Here is a 19,330-nt window from a genome sequence, read left to right as displayed (position 1 = left end):
TGTGAACAACTGCTGAAAACAGCAGGTGGGTAGAAGAAGGAGGAACATAGAAACAGCCCTGCAGCCCCCAAGGCGAGTGCAGTAGGAGGGCAGGAGGTGCCCCACGCACGCAGCAGCAGTTCCCCCGAGGCCCCTGGTGGAGCAGGCTGTCCCCCTGCAGCCCATGGGTCCCACAACGAGTGGATCTCCACGCTGCAGCCCGTGGAGAGGAGCCCACGCAGGAGCAGGGGATCTGGGGGAGTTGCTGCCCATGGGGTACCCATGTTGGAGCAGTTTGCTCCTGATGGGTGGACCCTGTTCTATGGACCCGTGTTTGGAGCAGCTCCTGGGGAGCTGCATCCCATGGGAAGCCCACGCAGGATCAGTTCGGGCAGGACGCATCTTGTTGGAGGAACTCCATGCTGGAGCAGGAGGAAGTGACTTTGTCAGCAGAGAAATCGTTTTTTCACTATTTTTTTTTCTCCCTGCACTTCCGAGGACGGGGAGGAAGAGAGCAGCGTGCTGAATCAGAGCTGGTGCTAGGACAGCTGTGCTGGGGCTCCACAGAACCACAGAACGGGTTAATTTTTTTTGCTGGGAGGCTGGAGCGAGGCTGCAGGGACGGCACAGCCCTCCAGGAGTGCACTGCTGCTGCTTTAGGAGAAGAACAACAGGGCGAGGTGGGTACAGGGTCAGGAATGCACAAAGGGGTCGGGCTGGTGGGGTTGGGGGTGGGAAGATGGGGACAGAGCGATGGGGATGGGGACAGAGGAACAGTTACGGGGATGGGGACAGGGACAGAGCGATGGGGACTGGGATAAAGCCAGGGGGATGGAGCCATGGGGACAGAGGGACCCCCCTGCTTTCCCCTAGGGCTGCAGCTGCTCTCCCCCACAGGGTACTGGGATCTGCTCCCCCAGCTCAGCTTCCCCTCCTACCCAGCCCCATAAATATCAAATAAACACTCATAGGTAGTAGGCACTGTGTGGAGTTCAGAGCTCATAAACATCCCGTCTGTCCCCACTCAGCCAATTCCTGTGTTTTTCCACGGATCCAGCATCTTGCAAGGCTTTACACTTAACTCGGAGGTTGATGTAAAAGTTAATCCTCCTGACCACCATTGCTGGGTTTCCCCTTGCCTCCAACACCGTGGGTGGGGATGTGAGAAGCCTCCTCACCCCAGATATGTTCATCATTGGGCTTAGGGCTGAAATTTTGCCTTAAACTTTCCCGACGCATTTTTTCCTTTTTGCTCACTCTCGCTTTTGTTTTGAGCACAAACTGCAAAACTAAAAATAATTTGCTTGCCAGTTTGCATTAGCTGCGAAGAGCCATGCTCCTCTACAACTCTCCTGCTATTTTTAGAAGACAAAGCAAGATTTTTCCTTCTGTTTATTTACCGGTGAGTAGCATTTTTTCTGCTTTTCACCAGTTTTGGTAGTCCTTTTTGCTCTGTGAGACAGGGATAGCTGAGCTACACCTCTCTCACAACAGGGATTCGTATTTGCTAACCGGATATTTAATTTGAAGCTGTGGCATGATTTGCATCTTTTTTCATGTCAGGAGAGTCCAATAGATCATTCCAGATAATTCATTTTGCAGTGAGGTCTTTATATATGAGCTGTCAACAAGAAGAAATATTGACCTTCTGTGTATCTGCCCCATCCTGATAAGCACACCTAAAAGCACCAGCTCGTACCATGTGCTGTGGGAAAATACCTGTGGTCCTGAGTGTGGGAACTGAATTTGCACATTCCTGCTATTTCTTCCCATTATGAGGCCTTTTTCTTCCCTGTTTGAGGCCCTTGGCAAGGGCTGATAATGACCGACCACCTCTGCTCCATGCCCATCCTCTGTGCTTGCCCTGCACAGCTGCTGCAAAGCGATAACACAAGGGCTCACAGCAGTGAGGGGCTCGTGAAGCTCACGAGCAATGCTGGGCAAAGCTGGCTGCAGACAATCCTGCTTTTGTCAGTCCACACAGGAAATTTTTTTTTGGTTTTGAGGTCTGAAGCTGCGTGCGAGCCGCCTAAGCTGGAGGAAAGCGTTTCCTTTTTCTAAAGGCTGTGTTGGCTCTCCAGTCAGCATAGAAATACCCCGGGCTGGTGTGGCTCCTCTGGCACAAATAGTGTTCCTATTTGTTGGGGTGGCTTCTGGTAGTGCAGCCCTGGCCCCCGCAAGGAGCTCTTTTCAACAGCTGATATGCAGCTCATCCCTGCAAAAGGCTGGATAAGCGCTGCTGATGCATCTCCCGGGGCCGATGAGCTGGAAGCACACGCCTTACAAAGAACTCTGTGAAACACCAGCAGGCTAGTGTGCTTCTGCTTCATTTTTTCCCCATGAGTGTTTTGTAGAAATGAAAGACAAGACACAGAAGAGATGCTAGTTATAGTCCTAAGTCCATCTATCTTCATGAGCCTGTCCCCCCTTTTCTGTGTTCTAGCTAAACTTCTTGAAATATCTGCCCTCATCAAAAGTCTCTGTGTTTGCAATTGCCTCTCATGCCACAAATATGTGTGGGAGGTGAGTTTGTCTCACTGAGATACAACGGCCTATGTGATTGCCGTTACACTTAACCAAGTGCCTGACTTATGTAGTCATTTCCTTCCAAGGGCTCTTCTCCATTTCCCCAGGTTTCTGAGGAATGAGATTTTATCTGCTGGAGGAGGGATTCATCTTTCAAAAGAACAGCAGCAAAGTGCACAAGAGCTGCATTGCACGCCCTTCTTCCAAATTTTCCTTACTCTCCATCACCTGGGGATCCTCAGTGTGTCTCCATGGGCACAGGGAGAGCTGGGAGGGACTCCAGCCCCCAGCAGGAAAATAGGGCATTTCCATGCTGGTTGGGATGTGCCTGGAAAAAGGAAATTCTCCATCTATAAATGGTGCCAGCTTCCTACACAGCCATTGTTCTTACATCCTTAAAATAGTTGCATACGCCATAAAACAAAATATCTTTCCCATTTTCCTGTCAAAAAACACAACTGTTTCTTGCCCAAGCTTTGGAGGATACCAGAGAAAAACAGCCAAAAAGTGGCTGATCATGGCACCAGCATGAGGAATAAGCAGGAGGAGTTAGAAATCCATGTTCAGTCGGGAGATTATGACCTGGTGGCAATTACAGAGACATGGTGGGACAGCTCACAAGGCTGGGCTGTGGCCATGGACAGGTATGTCCTGCTCAGGAAAGGCAGGCCAGCAAGGCGAGGTGGCAGAGTTGCTCTTCACGTGAGAGAGCAACTACATTGTATTGAGTTCTGCCCAGGGGCGGATGAGGAGAGAGTTGAGAGTCTGTGGGTGAGAATTAAGGGGCAGGCTGGTGTTGGGGATGGTGTTGTGGGTGTCTGTTACAGGCCACCAGATCAGGATGAGGAAGCTGATGAGGCCTTCTACTGATAGCAGCCTCATGATCACAGGCCCTGGTTATCGTGGGGGATTTCAACTACCCTGACGCTTGCTGGAAGGCCTACTCAGCCAGCCATCCGCAGTCCAGGAGGTTCCTCCAGTGCACTGATGATAACTTCCTGACGCAAATGGTGGACGTGCCAAATAAGAGAGGAGCGCTGCTGGGTCTTGTCCTCACTAACAAGGAGGAGCTGGTTGAAGCGGTGAAGGTCTAGGGCAGCCTTGGTTGCAGCGACCCTGAGATGGTGGAGTTTGGGATCTCATGTGGCATGTGGCAGGAACAGAATACTGAGCAGAATTGCATCCCTGGACTTCAGTAGGGCCAACTTTGGCCTTTTCAAGCAATTGCTAGGGGAATCCCAAAGGACATGGTGCTTGAAGGAAAAGGAGCCCAAGATAGTCGGTTAGCGTTCAAGGACTGCTTCTTCCGAGCTCAAGATCAGAGCATCCCAACAGGTAGGAAGTCAGGAAGAGAGCCAGGAGACCTGCATGGTTAAACGGAGAACTGCTGGGCAAACTCAAGTGGAAGAGGAGAGTCTACAGATCATGGAAAGAGGGGCTGGCCACTTGGGAGGAATATAAGGCTGTTGTCAGAGGATGTAGGGAGGCAACTAGGAAAGCTCAGGCCTCCCTAGAATTAAACCTTGCGAGAGGGGTCAAGGACAACAGAAAGGGCTTCTTCAAGTACATTGTGGATAAAACTAACACTAGAGGCAATGTAGGCCCACTGATGAATGAGGTGGATGCCCTGGTGACAGAAGATGAAGAGAAGGCAGAGACACAAACTGGGAGGAGTGGCTGACATGCCGAAAGGCTGGGCTGCCATCCAGTGAGACCTGGCAGGGAGAAGTTTAATGAAATATAATGAGGGGAAGTCCTGCATCTCTGAAACCTCATTTCTCAAAATCCTTTTAGCAGGGCAGAAGCCAGGCCATCAGCTCCATCACAGGGGTGAACACAATATGCCTGGCCTGTTTCCTCTTCCCTTGGGTTTTGGCTGCTCTTGGGGTGAGGATGCTGGGCTGGGCATCTGCTTGGAGTGATCCAGAAGCAGCTCCATGGTTGAAATGGCTTTTGTCTTCTTTTCCTTCAGATGCTGTTCTGATGTTTGCAGGGGTCCATGGAAGCCAGCTGGATGCTGCCAGGAGGTAATGTCTCTCTGGAGTGGGCCCATCCTCCAGCACAGGTTCTTGTCTCTGCATGAGAAGCTCCTTTCCCACCAGCCTCAGGCTGTCTCTAAAACAGACCATCTTGACCTCTTCTGATCCCAGCTGAGACTCTAATTACAGGACAGTGAAATCCCTTTGCCAAAAATATCAGCTCCTCCACCGTCATCTTTGCTCCAGAACTTTGCAAAACCCAGCAGTAAATGCGGTCCCTGTCATCCAAAAGCCAATGATTGCATCTGAGCTCTGCAAGCCGGCTTCGAGCAGTGTTGCGCCCCATTGAAAAATGTGTTAGGCGCAGACAGTTTGTTCTTGTGATCTGTTGCACAAAGGGGAGGGGAAAGGGGATGTGATTGGGGTTTTCCAAGTCACCACGATGACGGATATGGCAGATGCAGAGCCTGCAGCCACACAAGTGCTCAAGAGCTAAATCTTCTCTTGTGGGGAGTGAGGGAGTGAGCTCAACCAGAGGAGACGAAGTGTTTCTGTACAGGCAGGGGCATGGCCGTCATGGGCAGCGGCTCTACGAATGGGTATTGAAGGGACGAGGCAGAGCTGTAGCACTGCAAAGCTGCGGTGAAGGAAGGGCTGCAGAAAGCACCAGCACTGCTGCCTCTGTTGCCACCGGCTGGCAGTGCGTGGGAAGTGCTGATGGCGCTTTTCACGGTGTCGTTCACAGGCTGGTCCATCACTGCTAGAGCGACCCTCCTCAGAGCGCGTTGCTGCAGAAGGAGCTCAACCCTCGTGCTGGTTTGAAAGCACCTGCAGGTCTTTGCCATGTCCTTCGCAGGCTGTGAGTGTGAGAGGGGACCTGTCCTTGGGCTGGGTACCACCGCGCAACCCTGCTGCTCCAGCAGACCTGGGAGAGGTGGAGAGCGGGCACCTGCAGCATTTCCACGCTCTCTTGCACCTCTGTGCTGCAGAAGGGCTGGTTGAGGCGTGAGCATCCTGACAAGTGCCTCCCAGTGCTGCAGCATCACCGTGCCTGGGTACCACCAGGTTCAGGGCTTGAGGGAACTGTGTGAGGTCCAGGGGTGAAGCCACGCTGAACGTGGTCCCACTGAGCAGCTCCTGATGTGCAGAAGCCCCCAAGGAGCCCTGATTCCTGTTGTTTTCATTCCAAAAAGCAAGGAAATATTTGAACCAGCTAAGAAGCATTTTTATAACATGCCCATAATGTTATGATTTCTATCTTAAAAAGAAAAAAAAAAAAAAGAAGGAAATCAGACGTGCACAGTGGGTTTCAAGAAGTCAGTTGGGGCCTTTCCAAGAAGAGCATAAGAGCAGATTAATTTGTCCTTTGGCTTTTGCTTTGAACTAACCCATCCTGCTCTGGCTTCTCTCCTGTTTCCAGACCTGCTGCTGCTTTTGAAGGGGTCCTGTCTTGCAGCAGAAATGACACTAACAGTGGCAGAGGAAGGATCCTCTGTCATGATGCACGCACCGGCTATCAAGAATGTGAACTTGACCGAGTGGGAATACATAAGAGACAGCACCCCCCAATTCATCCTGCAGTACTATGCGGACTCACAGTTAATAACCATTTACCCAGCTTACAAAGACAGAGTGGTTTTCTACCAGAACAATGGCTCCTTTGTCCTGCAGAAGCTGCGAGAGATGGACAGTGGCATCTATAAAGCAACAGTTGACTTGATGCAGGACAAAGCAAGAATGACCTCTCTTAGAGTGATCAGTAAGTCAAAATAGGTTGAAAGGATGTTTTTCTCTGATCATCAGTAGGATTTGCCATCAGTAGGACAGACGGGTCCACAGGTATGCCTCCCCCTAAGTGGACTAGAGGAAAACTTTCTGGTTTCATTACTACCTTGAATGACATGGGCTGGAGACCCCAGAAGAATTGCTAGGAAATGTTATAGTGTATTCTGAGAATGAATCTGGCTGTGGGTTGAGCTCTGGGTCAGGAATCCAGGTTGCTCAGTGCCTCCATCCTGGAGTGATGGAGATGAGGGGCACCTTCTGCCCTAACATGTATCTGCTTGCTTCACCACAAGCAGTTGCTCACAGGAGGTGAATGTCATAAAATGCCCTCCAGAGACAGGATTTCTCACCCAGGCTTTGCAGCCTCTCCCTTCACACCAGCATTGCCTTCCCCTGCCTCTGCACTTCCCTGAAAGACAAACAGAAATGAGAGCTCACCCTGGTTTGCATTGCCCTTTCCTAGAGCTCAGCAGCACTGCGGGAGCACTCTCCACGTAGGACATCCAGGGAAGGAAGACTTAAGGAGCATGTGGTTGCTACCAGGTGAAGGTCCAGATGTAGCTAAGAGCAACCCCAAATGGTGCAGGCACCCAGGTGCTAGCTGAGGGATGGAGTCTGACATCCTTTTGCCATGGCATGAGTCTTCAGCATTGCTCCTCTGTGCTTTGGTCCATCTGGGGTTTGACCAGTTTAAATGCAGGCAACAGTGGAGTCCTACTTTAGATCCGATGAACCATAGAATCACAGAATGGTTTGGGTTGGAAGGGACCTTACAGCCCACCTGGTTCCAACCCCCTGCCATGGGCAGGGACCCCTCCCACCAGCCCAGTATGCCCAAAGTGCCATCCAACCTGGCCTTGGGCACCTCCAGGGATGGGGCACCCACAGCTTGTCTTGGCAGCCTGTGTCAGTGCCTCACCACCCTCATAGTAAAGATTTTTTTCCTTATATCTAATCTAAACCTACCCTTTTTTAGTTTAAAGCCCTTACCCCTTGTCCTGTCACTCCACTCCCTGACAAAGAGTCCCTCCCCAGCTGTCCTGTAGCCCGCTTTAGGTACTGGAAGGCTGTTAAAAGGACCCTCAGAGCCTTCTCTTCTGCAGGCTGAACACCACCAACTCCCTCAGCCTGTCTCCATAGCAGAGGTGCTCCAGCCCCTTGATCGTCTCCATTGTGGCCCTCCTCTGGACTCTTCTAATACGTCCATGTCCTTGTGCTGGGGCCCCAGAGCTGAGCGCAGGGCTCCAGGTGGGGTCTCACAAGAGCAGAGCAGAGGGAGACAATCCCCTCCCTCACCCTGCTGGCAATGCTGCTGTTGGTGCAGCCCAGCACACAGCTGGCTTTCTAGGCTGCAAGCACACGTTGTTGGCTCATGTTGAGCTTCTCATCCACCAACACCCCCAGGTCCTTCTCCTCAGGGCTGCTCTCCATCCTTTCCCCACCCAGCCTGTGTTTGGGCTTGGGATTGCCCCGGCCCAGATGCAGGACCTTGCACTTGGCCTTGTTGAACCTGATGAGGTTGCACAGGCCCAGCTCTCAGCCCTGCACAGGTCCCTCTGGATGGCCATGACCCCCTTCCCTCCAGCGTGTTGACCGCACCTTGCTGCTCTTTGGCTGAACATCAGGCCTCCTTTGACCTCCCCCCAACCCCACTGCTGTGCGGGAGCAGTGTCCTCCTCTTGGAAGTGTCCATAAAGTCCCCATCATCACTTCCCAGCATAATCCTAACGTGCAGCTCTTTCTGGTCGGTGTCCATGGCCCCAGGGTGCCGTGCCTGAGCTCCAGGGGCTGGTGCTGCCCACCCCTGAGGAGATACCGTGGCTTAACGGCAGCGGCTGGGACATCGGCTTTGAGCTTGGTGGATGTTGCCTTGCTCCTGCACTGTCTTCTCCCCTTCCAGACTCAACCGAGGCATTGAGCTGAGGTGCGAATGAGAAGGGGAGGTGCTGCTCACCCCTCATGGGGCTTGCCATTCTTGCATCTCATCTGGGGCAGGCTCTAAGGTGGGAGGAGAGGCAATCCCAGGCAGTGCTGCCATGTCGCTCTCTGCTTTCCAGAGCCCTTGCCCCAGCCCAAGCTCCTGAGCAGCTCAAACCTGGCCGGTTCACTCATCAACCTGACCTGCATGCTGCCAGAAGGAATGGTGGCTGATGTCTCCTGGAAGAAGGACGGACATCCCCTTCCTCCTGAAAAGTGCTGTCGGCTCACTTGGAAGACCACCATGCTGCAGATAAGGAAGGCAGAGAAGTCGGATTGCGGCTCCTACTCCTGCATAATCAACAACTCCGTAAGCTGGAAGGAGGCAGCCCTCAACCTGACCGTGACAGGTTAGCATTGCCCTGCCGGGGTGGGTCCGGTGGTTTGCCACCTTGTCACACCAGCCCTGAGCCTACAGGTACCTGGATGAGACCTCCAGCAGCTCTGCTGTGGTCTTGTAGCTGGCAGATGTATTGTTCGTTGGCTGTCACCTCACTTGGACCTGCAACCTTTGTGCATTTAGATGCCAGTTCAAGCCCGCTCTGTCTTCTCCATCTCTAGCAGGTCTGGGCACTAGCACTTTGTCTCTGAGACCCTCGCAGGTTTCAGCTGCCTCTCGTGGGATCTGCCATGCAAGGAAAACCAGTAATCCTTTAGGGTTTTGAGCTTGTTGCAGTCTCCTGGGATAGCCGCTCCATGTTCTGGGGTTGTCCTCCATGCAGGTCTTACACCTCCTGTCCGTGCTGCACAGATGATGACCGCTGCTGTGCTGGTGCTCGCTGCTATCTCTGCCATCCTCTTCATTATCCAGCTCTGTCAGCTGGGGAAGCACAAACTCGGTGAGTGCCCACGCCTGAGCTCCTCTCTCCGTGCCGTGGAGAGGGCAGAGAGCGAGGCAAGCCCCTTCTCTCCTAACTCACCACGGTAGTTGGAGGAACCTTGCTCGATGTTCATGGAGTTCATGCATTTCTTCTTACACTTCTGTGGCTTGAACAGAAAATAAAATTTCCTAGCAGCACTAATCCCAAATGGCTTTGTGAGAAATTGGGCCACCCAAAGGTATCATGGTATGAGGCATAGGAGATGTTCCTCTCTGTCCTCAGGAGTCCCTGGGTAGAAATAAAAAAGGCAGGACACAAAGAGCTTCCTGCGTGGAGGTGCTAAGCGCTGACCAAGGGCCACGTGGCATTGGGTTTGGCGACCAAGCACACTGGTGTTTGGGTCAGGATGGTGCAAACTGCTGTGCACCCATACCCAAGCTTACGGGTTAATGTGGGTGCTTCTGTAGCAACACGATGGTTAGCAGAAAGGAGACCATAATACCTAGCCAACAGCAAGTACTCCCACACAGTCTTGGTAGCCTTCTACTGTGCTCTTCTACCCACCAAGAACAATCCCCAGAGCAACAGAAACCATCTGGAGAACAGAGGTAAAACCCGACAGCAGGTAGGAAGGTTCTCCCACATGGATTCATCTCCCACTACTAGCACTGGAGACATGCATTGGGTCTTGCCTTTGGGGTAATCTCTCCTGAGGAGCTCTACATGCCTGATGCTTGTGGCAAGAGCTTGTGCCATCTGGGCTCTTCCCCTCAAAATGCAGTCTCCAGAAGAAATCCAGTGTGTGTCAGGTGGGCAGAATTGTATTAAGGTGTCAAACTAGATGAAACCGGTGTCTTGGCCAGCTCAGAGCAAGTCCAAATCTGGCTGGCATCTCACGGTTCCTCCTCAAGTCAAACAAAGCCCTTTGGAAGCCCACCAAAAGCCTTTGAAGTCCACCAGGCTTTGTCTTTGAGGTTTCTACATCTCGGGAATTTGATTCTTTACAAGGGAAACCTGTGCCTGGTGTTCACCTTCCTTTCGCACGTTGCACCCTGGATCCCTTGGTCAGGTACCAAGCCCTAACTCAAATGTATTTGCCTTTTGCCCAGGAAAGGAAGCATGGAAATGGTTAATGATGACCATTCTAGGGCTGCTGTGCACCTCTTCTCTCCTCCTGTTTGCTGCCTCTGTCATCTGGATGCAGGAAGATGGTAGGATTCATTTAAACTGAGTTGTTCTTCATTTCTCTGGTGTCTTATCTTTGACGACACCGAAGACCTCCAGGTCTCTCCAGCAGCATCCTTGTCTGATGTAGTGCTGTTTGGTTTGGAGAAATCAATGTCAGGGTTCACTGCTCTGTAGCGTCTGCCTCGGCCAGGAGAAGCTTTTCCATCTCACCTCCTCGTTTAATTCTGCTCCCCACAGGTCATTCCGCTGCCTTCATCCTGCTCGGGCTTTTCCTCATGGCTGTGATCGTGGCCACGGCGCTGACAGCGGTGGCGATGGCGCCGTGCAGACCAGCAGTGCTCACACACTTCAGGTCCAAAGGCTGTGAGTTGCTGTGGGTGGCCTAAACCTCTGGTGCAAAAGGCCTGATGAGAGCCTGGGAGCAAACTCCGCAGGTTGTCACTCCAGGAGGGACCAGGCTCTGCTGTGGTGCGAGTCCGTGCGCATGGCCCGAGCCTTGCTCACCACTGAGGCCCCTCTCCTCCACGTGCCAGCCTGCCCTCCTCTCCCATTTCTCTCCCATCCACCAGAACTTCTCCCCTCTCCCAGGGCACCGTGTCATCCTGTGCATTACAGCCACGACGCTGGTAGTCAACCTGCTGTTCACCAGCCTCCTGCTCCACAGCTTCCATCAGCTCCACGGTAATGGGTGGCCGGGTCGGCACGGCGTGTGCCCTTGCTCGCCTTCCTTCTGGGGAGGGGTGGGGTGTTCGGGGTGGGACTGGCCTCACCCAGGGCAGAGAAAGTCCTTAGGTGGCTTTGCAGGCTGGTCCTGCAGGAAGGGTGGCTCTAGTTGATGCAGTCGTGGCAAGCCTCGTGCTTAGCCAGGAGGTCACAGCAGAGCAAGGTTTGCCCCTGGAGCTCCACAGCGTGAAACACCAGGATGCTCCTCCCCGCCCCAGGGGAAGCCTCTGAATGACCTTCATGTTCTGTAGATGTTCAAGGGGGGCAGGAGAGCAACCACTGACAAGTTCTCACTGTCTCCTTGGCAGAGCGGGGCTGCTCAGAGGCTGTCGATCTGACCATCGGCTTCATCATTCCTGCTGTGGCAGTCCTCCCCATACTGCTGCTCCTCTTCCGGTGTTGTAAGTAGCCCAGTGGTTTCCTCCCAGCCACACCAAGTAGCTGCTCCGTCACTGAGACCCCGCTCTCAGCTCCCACCCCCTGGCATCAGGTCTTGAGAGAAGAGGCAAAGTGCCTCTGCTTCACCCAGGGATGCTCAAGGAGGTGTTCATGGAAAGCGAGTTTCTCCTCCCGAATGTGGAGGATGCTCTTTTGCTCTCCTCCTCACTCAGGAGACGTGGGCTGGTGCCCAGCTGGCCACTAACCTGAGCAGTAGTGAACCCACGGTGTGGCTTGCCGGCTCCCCAGAAACGCGTGCACAGCCTTCAGCATCACCTGCAGGAACGGGTGCAGAGAAGGCTCCATGACGTGTTGAGGAGAAGGCTGGAAGGGGACCCCCTGCTTTCCCAGGGTGTGCAGAACATTTGGGAATCTGAAATACAAGAAATATTGCACTAACCTACCAATGGCTGGTACGTTAGAGATGCAGGGGCTTGCAGGCAAGGTGGGTGTCCATCTCTGTGCTGCCCTCTGGCTCTCCATCCAAAACAGAGATCTGGTTTTGGAAAGAGAGGGGTTTGGCCACGGGAAAGCCTCCAAAACCCATTCTTCCCTGCAGTCGCATTTTCACATGTCCCCGTGAAGCTCAGAGCGGCCTTGGAAACGCAGGAGCTGATGCCCTCTCCTTCATTTCCAGCTTACAAGAATAAGCGGGAGAAGCAGCAGCAGCCGGACACCCAGGAGGCCACCCACAGCTTACAGGCCACGTCCACCTCGGTGACTCGCTGCCCACTTCAGGTGTCTCCTTCTCCGGTTGCTGCAGAGCCTCATAATGTAACAATGAATATTTAATACTCACCGGGAAGCATCCATCTGCCTTTCTGCAGAACGGCATGGGCAGCTTTGTCACCACCCGGGGGGGTGACGTCAAAAGAACCAGTCATTGGAAAATCTGGTACATTCCTCCTAGGCCAGTCCAGAAACGTAACGAATGCCAAAGTGGATACTGGATGATTTTGAGTCTTAAGGATTCTTTGTAATACATCTAAGTTAGATTGCTGCTCTTTTGTAAGTGAGCTTCCCGTGGTTCCTGACCGCTCACCTCCTGTCCTGCAGATCGGTGATGGGTGCTCAAGATCCTTTCCTTTTCCTCCAACTATGGTTGGGTTGGGCATTGCCACCAGAATGGACTGCTACAGCCTCACTTGTTGTGCCCCACGTTGGGCACCATGTGTGGTGACCGAGTGCACGGACTCTTACTGTGATCAAGTAAGAGTCTCTATTGCAACCCGGCTATGCTCCTTTTACACACTTTCCTTCCAGAGGTTTTCCTTCCACAAAACCCTCCAGCCCCCCTTTACAGTCCTTTGATCCTTGTATTTCTCAGGCTGGTAGGTACCTTATCGCAACCTCCTGTTCCCGTGCCGGGTTTTGGTCACGCTTCGTTACTTTCCTCTTTCCTGGGCCTCGTGGCAGTCCTTGCTCTTATCTCCTCTTGTTATTTATGTATCCCCCACATGTCTCTTGTCTTCAGAACTCCCTTCCTGGATTTTCATGAGTCTTATCCACATTTCTAATTAAACCTACTTTTTCTACGTTTCCCACAATTTATCCATATACATTGCTAATTAAACCTACATTTTCTATATGATTACATATCCCACACTGGTGTACCTTTTTGCAGTTGCCCTTTCCTGGGCCTTGACCATTATTCTTGTTGGCACCCTCTCCTTTTCTGATTTCTTATTTATAAATATATATGTTCTGTTTTTCTCTATATATATTCTGATTTTTTATATAAATTTAAAAGCACCTGTGACCTAGCCTGAGCTGATTTCCCTTGCACAGGCTCTTAGCTGACCTTGTAGTCATGCCACAGCTGTCAGTGGTCTCCATATTTGTGGGTTGAAGTGTTTTAGGTTGAGCTGAAGGTCCTTTTTGGTCCCTCTGGTATCAGCTGAGAAACATGTTCATACATGAAAAATAAATAAATAAATAAATAAACAAAAGAAATCCTACCTTAGGTCACCTTTTTCTTCGCTTTGCTAGAGCCGCTCCAAGACAAGGATTTCATTTGGATCCTCTGTTTGTGTCCCCACTGTGTCTCCTCAAGCAGAGGATGGCTCAGTGCTATTTGGGCCCCAGCTCTGCGGCCAGATCCTGCCTTGGCCAGCTCTGGAGCAGGTTTCTCGAGGGGGTGGGAGGCCAGGGCAGACTGCATTAAAGACCAAACTAAAGCTAAGCAGTGCCCTGGATTGCAACAGATCCCGTCCCAAGGGAAAGCGCATCCCCAGGGCAAGGAAAGCCCCTGTCCCAGCCAGGCCAGAGCACAGCTTGCCAAGATGCCTCCTCCAGGCCAGGGCAGGAGCTCGTGGGGCCAGGACCCAGGCGCTGACAACGGCACAGTCTCGTGGCACTCGAGAGAAGAGCAGAAAAGCTTTTCTGCTTGCAGAGCTCGGTTAGCCCCCGTCCGGGACGCACCAAGCCGTGGTGCTCAGAGGTGCCCGCAGCACCCTCCCGGTGAGGTTACGTGGTCCGAGAGAGGGGACGGGGGCAGCACGCGTCCCCTTACAGGGGTGCCGGGGGGGGCTCTGCAGGCCAACAAGGGCAGCCAGCGGTGGGAAAAGCACCGTCAGAGGCAGCAGAACTAAACCAGGTAAGGAACCAAGATCTTTCTGGCTTTCTGGATACCTGGCAGTGGGTGACCAGGTGACAGAGTCCCACAGGGTGGCTCAGACTCCTCCTTCTCATCTTTCTTTCTCCGTGCAAGAAGATGCCCGCTGGCAATGACAGGCGGGGGAGAGCCCCAAGGACACATCGCCCATCTCTGCATCCCTCCGCCTTCTCCCTTGGCCAGCCACTCCTCAGGCTACCGAAGTCTCCGGTCACTGATTGTGGACCACTGAGAAATGGTGAGCACAGCTTCGCAGAGGGCTTTAACCTGGAGTAGCCAGGGGAGGCGAACCTCAACTCATCCCGCTCCTCCCGGCTGGATGCGTGTCAGTGACAGACGCCCATAGCCTGGAGAAGGGCCTGGAGTGCACTGATGACAAATTCCTTCTCCAAGTGACAGAGGAGCCAACGAGGAGACGTGCTATGCTGGATCTCATTCTCACCACCCAGGAGGGGTGGGTGGGGACTGTGAAGCTCAAGGGCAGCCTTGGCTGCGGTGATCATGAAACGGTGGAGTTTTGGACTCAGAGGGCAGCGAGGCGGGAGCACAGCACGCTCGCACACCTGGGCTTCAGGAGAGTGGAATCCAGGCTCTGGGCTCCTAGCACAAATTGGACATGGAAGTATTAGAACGAGTCCAGAGGAGGAACATAATGGAGATGATCAAGGGACTGGAGCACCTCTGCCATGGAGACAGGCTGAGGGAGTTGGGGGTGTTCAGCCTGGAGAGAAGGCTCTGGGGGCACCTTACAGCGGCCTGCCAGTGCCTAAAGGGGGCTGCAGGACAGCAGGGGACAGGCACTTTGTCAGGGGTTGCAGAACACGGGGGAATGGCCTTAAACTAAACGAGGTTAGGGTTAGATGAGGTACAAGGAAGAAATTCTTTACTCTGAGCGCGGTGAGGCCCTGGCCAGCTCAGCTGCTGTTAAAGCCAGACAGACATGACATTTTTGTCATTATCATCCCCCATTCGCCACCTTATGCTCCAGCTGCCACTCCTGCCCGCATATCCCTACCCTGCTGTGGGTTTTGGTTACCGCACGGGGCTTATGTCCCATAGCCACAGACCATGGCAACGTAACAGGGATAACGTGTGCGCTTTGATTTGTAGCAAGAGACAAGAAAAACTACACTTTCCCCAAACGATTTATAGACAACACTCAAAACAATTTGAAAATATATTTTTTCTGTAACATTTGGCTGTCCTGAATACCCGCAAGCACTGCAGGGAACTGAACAACTTGTAATACAGCTTAAAAATGAGTCTGAAAACTAGGCTAATACATCCAATTTGCTTCACTTCCTTTAATATTTCAATTGTGCTTTAAAACCTGCAGTTTAGAGATGACATTTTGCTGCCAACCTATTTTACACTGGATATTTCCAGGACTTGTGCCGTGCAGAGCCCAGCTGCACCTTCCAGCTCATCCTGCCACAATGCAACAAGCACAAACACAGCCAGAACCATTCAGCAATGCAAACAAGCACCAAACAATGTCCAACTTTTTTTTTTTAAGAAAACAGCTTCACTGAAATTTTGTTCTTCTGCACGTCAGCTTTAACTCCCCCTTCAGAGAATTCTGCTAGGATTTTCACCATGAAAATGGTGTAGGATGGCGTAGCCCTAACCATAGGACGTGATTTGACCCTCTCCTGGATGCACTTCCACTCCAAAGAGGTATCTCCATAGGGTTAATGCTGAGGACAATGAAACCTCTGGCTTTCCAGTGCTAAATTTTCAGAAATAAAAGCACCTTACTCATAGTCATCATCAGGGATGTTCCTCAACCTGCACCAGTTGAAGATCCCTGTGGACAAACATGACCTCTGTTAAACACCCCAGGGATGAAGATGCTCAATGAGTGGCAACACCCAGGCAAGGAGCCTCAAGCCTGGAGGCTTTTTTCACCACCCACAAGGAGCTTCCTATTTTTAGCCACCATATTCACTCCTTGGGCACCAGTTTGGGTGCTTCACTACTGCGAAGCTGGTCCCAGCACTCACCTGCCAGCAAGCCAATGCAAACGAATACCAGGATGATGATGAAAAACGCCTTGTCATTGTCTGAAAAAAACAAACAAAACCCAAAATTTCCAGAATTTTGCCCAGGGCAAGAAAAACTGCCACTGGGCAGTCTGGTACAGGGACATGAGGACACGAGTCCTCCATGAAGCTCTGCTGTTCCCACGCCTTGTCTCAGGCAGTGCTGGGAAGCCACGAGACCCCAGCGAATGGGGCCAGAGTGAACGTTTTGGGGCCATTTCCCAGCTTTCCATTCCCGTGCACGGGGAAGGAAGCCCCACTTACTGTGGACGCGCAGCAGGAAGGAGGTCTCGTTCTGGCTGACCGCGTTGCTGACTATGCACGTGTAGTAGCCGGTGTCGTTCATCAAGGCTCGGTGGATCTCCAGCGTGTTGTTGTGGACGAAGTGGAGGCCGTTGCTCTCCATCAGCAGCTCCCCGTTCCTCTTCCACCAGTACAAGTCCACCTGCCCCTCCAACACGTTGCAGAAAAGCTTGGTGTTGCCTCCCACCTCCACCGATGAGTTGCCCAGGATTTCTGGCTCGGAGAGCGGCTCTGCACAGAGATGGAGCACCCGTCAGCACTGACACCCCCGCGTCGAGGGTGCCAGGACCCGGGCACCACCCTGGGCAGCAGCTCAAGCTCTCCGGCTGCGGCGCAGGGTTTTGGCACGCACCGACCACGCGCAGCTCGAACCAGCCCGTGGCCTCCGACTCGGAGCGGAAGCGGTAGAGCCCCCCGTCCCACCACCGCAGCACCATCTGCAGCGAGAAGTCCGTCTCGTTGAAGCTCACGCGGCCCTCGTAGATGCCGGAGATCTCGGCCGACTTGTTGGGAACGTACGTGGCGATGACCGCCTTGCGCGGGCCGGATTCGTACTCCCAGGACGCCGTTGTGCCGGCTGCCGGCGGCTCGACGCTGAAGAGCACGGTGCAGCCGCTGGCTGAGACGAGGACCTCGGACGCCGGCTTGAGGTCAGCAGAGTAGCACGGGAAGAGCGTGCGGGCTGGAAGGGAGAAACGCAGCGCGGGGCTAGCGGGACGCACCGGCATCCAGCAGGCAGCTGGGCAGAGAGAGCAGCCCTGGCTCGGCTCCCGCGCAAGAGGAGGGGGGGGACGCGATTATTTCGGGGGTGCTTGCGGCGGGGCTTTAAGCAGTGCCACGGAGAAGCAGGAGGCTGCGGAGGAGCTGCCTTCATCTCCCTGAAAACCTGCGCTGCTTCGCTTCGCAGCCGGCTTCTGCCTGAGGAGTTTCCATGCACGGGTACGGCTGCGAGAGCTGCCTGCTCCCGGCCCTGCTCTACCGGGGGGGTCTTGGAAGCAAAGGGGTCCCCAGGGAGCTGTGGTCGGAGCCAGGGCAGCCCCCTCCCAACCACCCATTTGCTCCCCAAAATGTTTTGAGAGTTGCTCCTGATGCTGTGAGCACGCAGCAGGGGCTTTGGGGTGGGAAAAGCAGACAGGAGAAGCAGCCTGGTGGAGGTGGAAGCCTGCACCGCCTGGCCTACCACAGCCACCACCAGCACCAACACCACCAGCACCACCACACTCACCACCACCACCAACAGCACCACCGCCACCACAACCACCACCAACAGCACCACCACGACCACCACTACCCCCAGCCCCAGGACTTGCCTGTGAGGGCCAGGCCGGCCGCTGGGCCTCCCCTGGCGGAGGCCAGGAGGACGAGGAGGGGAAGGGCGAGCATGGCAGACCTGGGGCGCGGCGCGGCCTGCGGCGGGGCTGGGGCTGGGACCGGGACCAGCACCGGGTGCCACCGCCTCCTGTCGCCGTCACTCAGGCCCCGACACGCGGCTGGGCTCGGCCCGGGGCACCAGGACACCGGGCATGGCACGCCCCGCGAGGCCGGGGGTTGTGGGGTGCAGCAGCCTCGGGGCGCCCAGGAGCTCTGTGACTGCAAAAGCAGCCCAGGCTCTATATATAACGTCGTATGCCTTACAGATCTTTCTCACAGACCATTATTTATCCGCACGAACCAAGCCTGTGTTCTGCTCCACACCTTCTAAGAGGGGGGTGAGCCCCAGAGCCCCCTGCTCCACCTTCCGCCAGCTGCACGCTCCATTGCCCTGTCTGGGCCTTGACCGTTACCATTGTTGTTGTTGGCACCCTCTCCTTTTGTGAGCCCCAGAGCATCATATCTGTTGCACAGGGGCACCTCAGGGGCAAGGGGGAGATGCCTCACTCTGCTCCGAGCAGATATGAGGCTCCAGCCTCCCTTGTCGTGTGAGTCCATCAGTTCTGATGGTTTGGGGCTGGAAGCCACTTTACCACCCCCTTGCCAGGACTTAAGACAGGGCTGCTCAGCCCGCACCAGCTCATGATACCTTGCTAGTCAACTTAACAAGTCCAAAAAAAAAAAAAAAAAAGACCTAAGTGACCTAAGTGCCAGGCTTATGGACTCTTCTGAGGGGTCTGGTCCAGCTGCCTCAATTGTAATGCATTGCTGCTATTGATTGGCATAGAGGACGGCATGAGAGCAATACTGACCAGGTCGATGAGGTTTTGGTATGAAAGGCTTGTGTATTGTTTGGCTTCCAGCAGAGCTTCTGAGGGTGTTTCCTTCCTGCACTGCTTCCTTGCTGTTTCCTTGGCGTGTCCCTTTTTCAGGTGTCTTTCTGCCTAGAACCGTGGTGCCATCAGACCTGACAGCTCCATTACACTACAGAAGGGATTTTTTATATAAATTTAAAAGCACCTGTGACCTAGCCTGAGCTGATTTCCCTTGCACAGGCACTTAACTGACCTTGTAGTCATGCCACAGCTGTCAGTGGTCTCCATATTTGTGGGTTGAAGTGTTTTAGGTGGAGCTGAAGGTCCTTTTTTGTCCCTCTGGTATCAGCTGAGAAATGTGTTCATATATGAAAGTAAAATAAATAAGTAAACAACCTACCTTAGGTCACCTTTTTCTTCGCTTTGCTAGAGCCGCTCCAAGACAAGGATTTCATTTGGATCCTCTGTTTGTGTCCCCACTGTGTCTCCTCAAGCAGAGGATGGCTCAGTGCTATTTGGGCCCCAGCTCTGGGGCCAGATCCTGCCTTGGCCAGCTCTGGAGCAGGTTTCTCGAGGGGGTGGGAGGCCAGGGCAGACTGCATTAAAGACCAAACTAAAGCTAAGCAGTGCCCTGGATTGCAACAGATCCCGTCCCAAGGGAAAGCGCATCCCCAGGGCAAGGAAAGCCCCTGTCCCAGCCAGGCCAGAGCACAGCTTGCCAAGATGCCTCCTCCAGGCCAGGGCAGGAGCTCGTGGGGCCAGGACCCAG

The 19,330-nt window shown here is 53.6% G+C and overlaps 2 protein-coding genes across 11 annotated transcripts; one reads left to right on the top strand and one right to left on the bottom strand.

Moving 5' to 3' along the window:
• The first annotated feature begins 16 nt into the window (after positions 1 to 16).
• Positions 17 to 13,004, top strand: LOC121077258 (hepatocyte cell adhesion molecule-like). Of its 10 annotated transcripts, none has more exons than XM_040572343.1 (12): positions 17 to 72; positions 478 to 659; positions 4,478 to 4,532; positions 5,230 to 5,343; positions 5,905 to 6,243; positions 8,327 to 8,596; positions 8,969 to 9,085; positions 10,177 to 10,278; positions 10,493 to 10,618; positions 10,844 to 10,936; positions 11,287 to 11,379; positions 12,054 to 13,004. In XM_040572343.1, the coding sequence occupies exons 4-12, from the start codon at positions 5,328 to 5,330 to the stop codon at positions 12,206 to 12,208; spliced, it is 1,311 nt and encodes a 436-aa protein (XP_040428277.1). In that variant the 5' UTR covers positions 17 to 72; positions 478 to 659; positions 4,478 to 4,532; positions 5,230 to 5,327; the 3' UTR covers positions 12,209 to 13,004. The 10 variants fall into 10 exon arrangements, with proteins under 10 accessions (XP_040428277.1, XP_040428274.1, XP_040428270.1 ...); XM_040572336.1 differs by lacking the exon at positions 17 to 72 and adding an exon at positions 3,396 to 3,840 and having other exon boundaries at positions 453 to 659; positions 11,284 to 11,379; XM_040572334.1 differs by lacking the exon at positions 17 to 72 and adding an exon at positions 1,291 to 1,381 and having other exon boundaries at positions 453 to 659; positions 11,284 to 11,379.
• Positions 13,005 to 15,120: 2,116 nt separating this feature from the next.
• On the bottom strand, positions 15,121 to 17,952 carry LOC121077259 (HEPACAM family member 2-like). The gene is made up of 5 exons (XM_040572345.1): positions 17,686 to 17,952; positions 16,728 to 17,057; positions 16,337 to 16,606; positions 16,034 to 16,093; positions 15,121 to 15,837 (listed from the first exon to the last, which is right to left on the bottom strand). Exons 1-5 carry the CDS (start codon positions 17,756 to 17,758, stop codon positions 15,785 to 15,787), a joined length of 786 nt encoding a protein of 261 aa, XP_040428279.1. The 5' UTR covers positions 17,759 to 17,952; the 3' UTR covers positions 15,121 to 15,784.
• Positions 17,953 to 19,330: the final 1,378 nt, after the last annotated feature.

Source organism: Cygnus olor, chromosome 13 (genome assembly GCF_009769625.2).
Source record: "Cygnus olor isolate bCygOlo1 chromosome 13, bCygOlo1.pri.v2, whole genome shotgun sequence".
Classification (NCBI taxonomy): Eukaryota; Metazoa; Chordata; class Aves; order Anseriformes; family Anatidae; genus Cygnus; species Cygnus olor.
The sequence above is the reverse complement of the archived record's forward strand: the minus strand, read 5'-3'. Positions and strand labels throughout refer to the sequence as shown.

What these genes read in the sequence shown, in the direction of transcription:
- LOC121077258 (XM_040572335.1), top strand. An exon ending in GACCTCTCTTAGAGTGATCA is followed by an intron (nt 6,244 to 8,326) that starts GTAAGTCAAAAT and finishes TCTGCTTTCCAG; the next exon opens with AGCCCTTGCCCCAGCCCAAG. An exon ending in GCTGGGGAAGCACAAACTCG is followed by an intron (nt 9,086 to 10,176) that starts GTGAGTGCCCAC and finishes CCTTTTGCCCAG; the next exon opens with GAAAGGAAGCATGGAAATGG.
- LOC121077259 (XM_040572345.1), bottom strand. Translation starts at nt 17,758, where the DNA reads ATGCTCGCCCTTCCCCTCCTCGTCCTCCTGGCCTCCGCCAGGGGAGGC. An exon ending in GGCCGGCCTGGCCCTCACAG is followed by an intron (nt 17,058 to 17,685) that starts GCAAGTCCTGGG and finishes TCTCCCTTCCAG; the next exon opens with CCCGCACGCTCTTCCCGTGC. An exon ending in TTGCATTGGCTTGCTGGCAG is followed by an intron (nt 15,838 to 16,033) that starts GTGAGTGCTGGG and finishes GTTTGTCCACAG; the next exon opens with GGATCTTCAACTGGTGCAGG.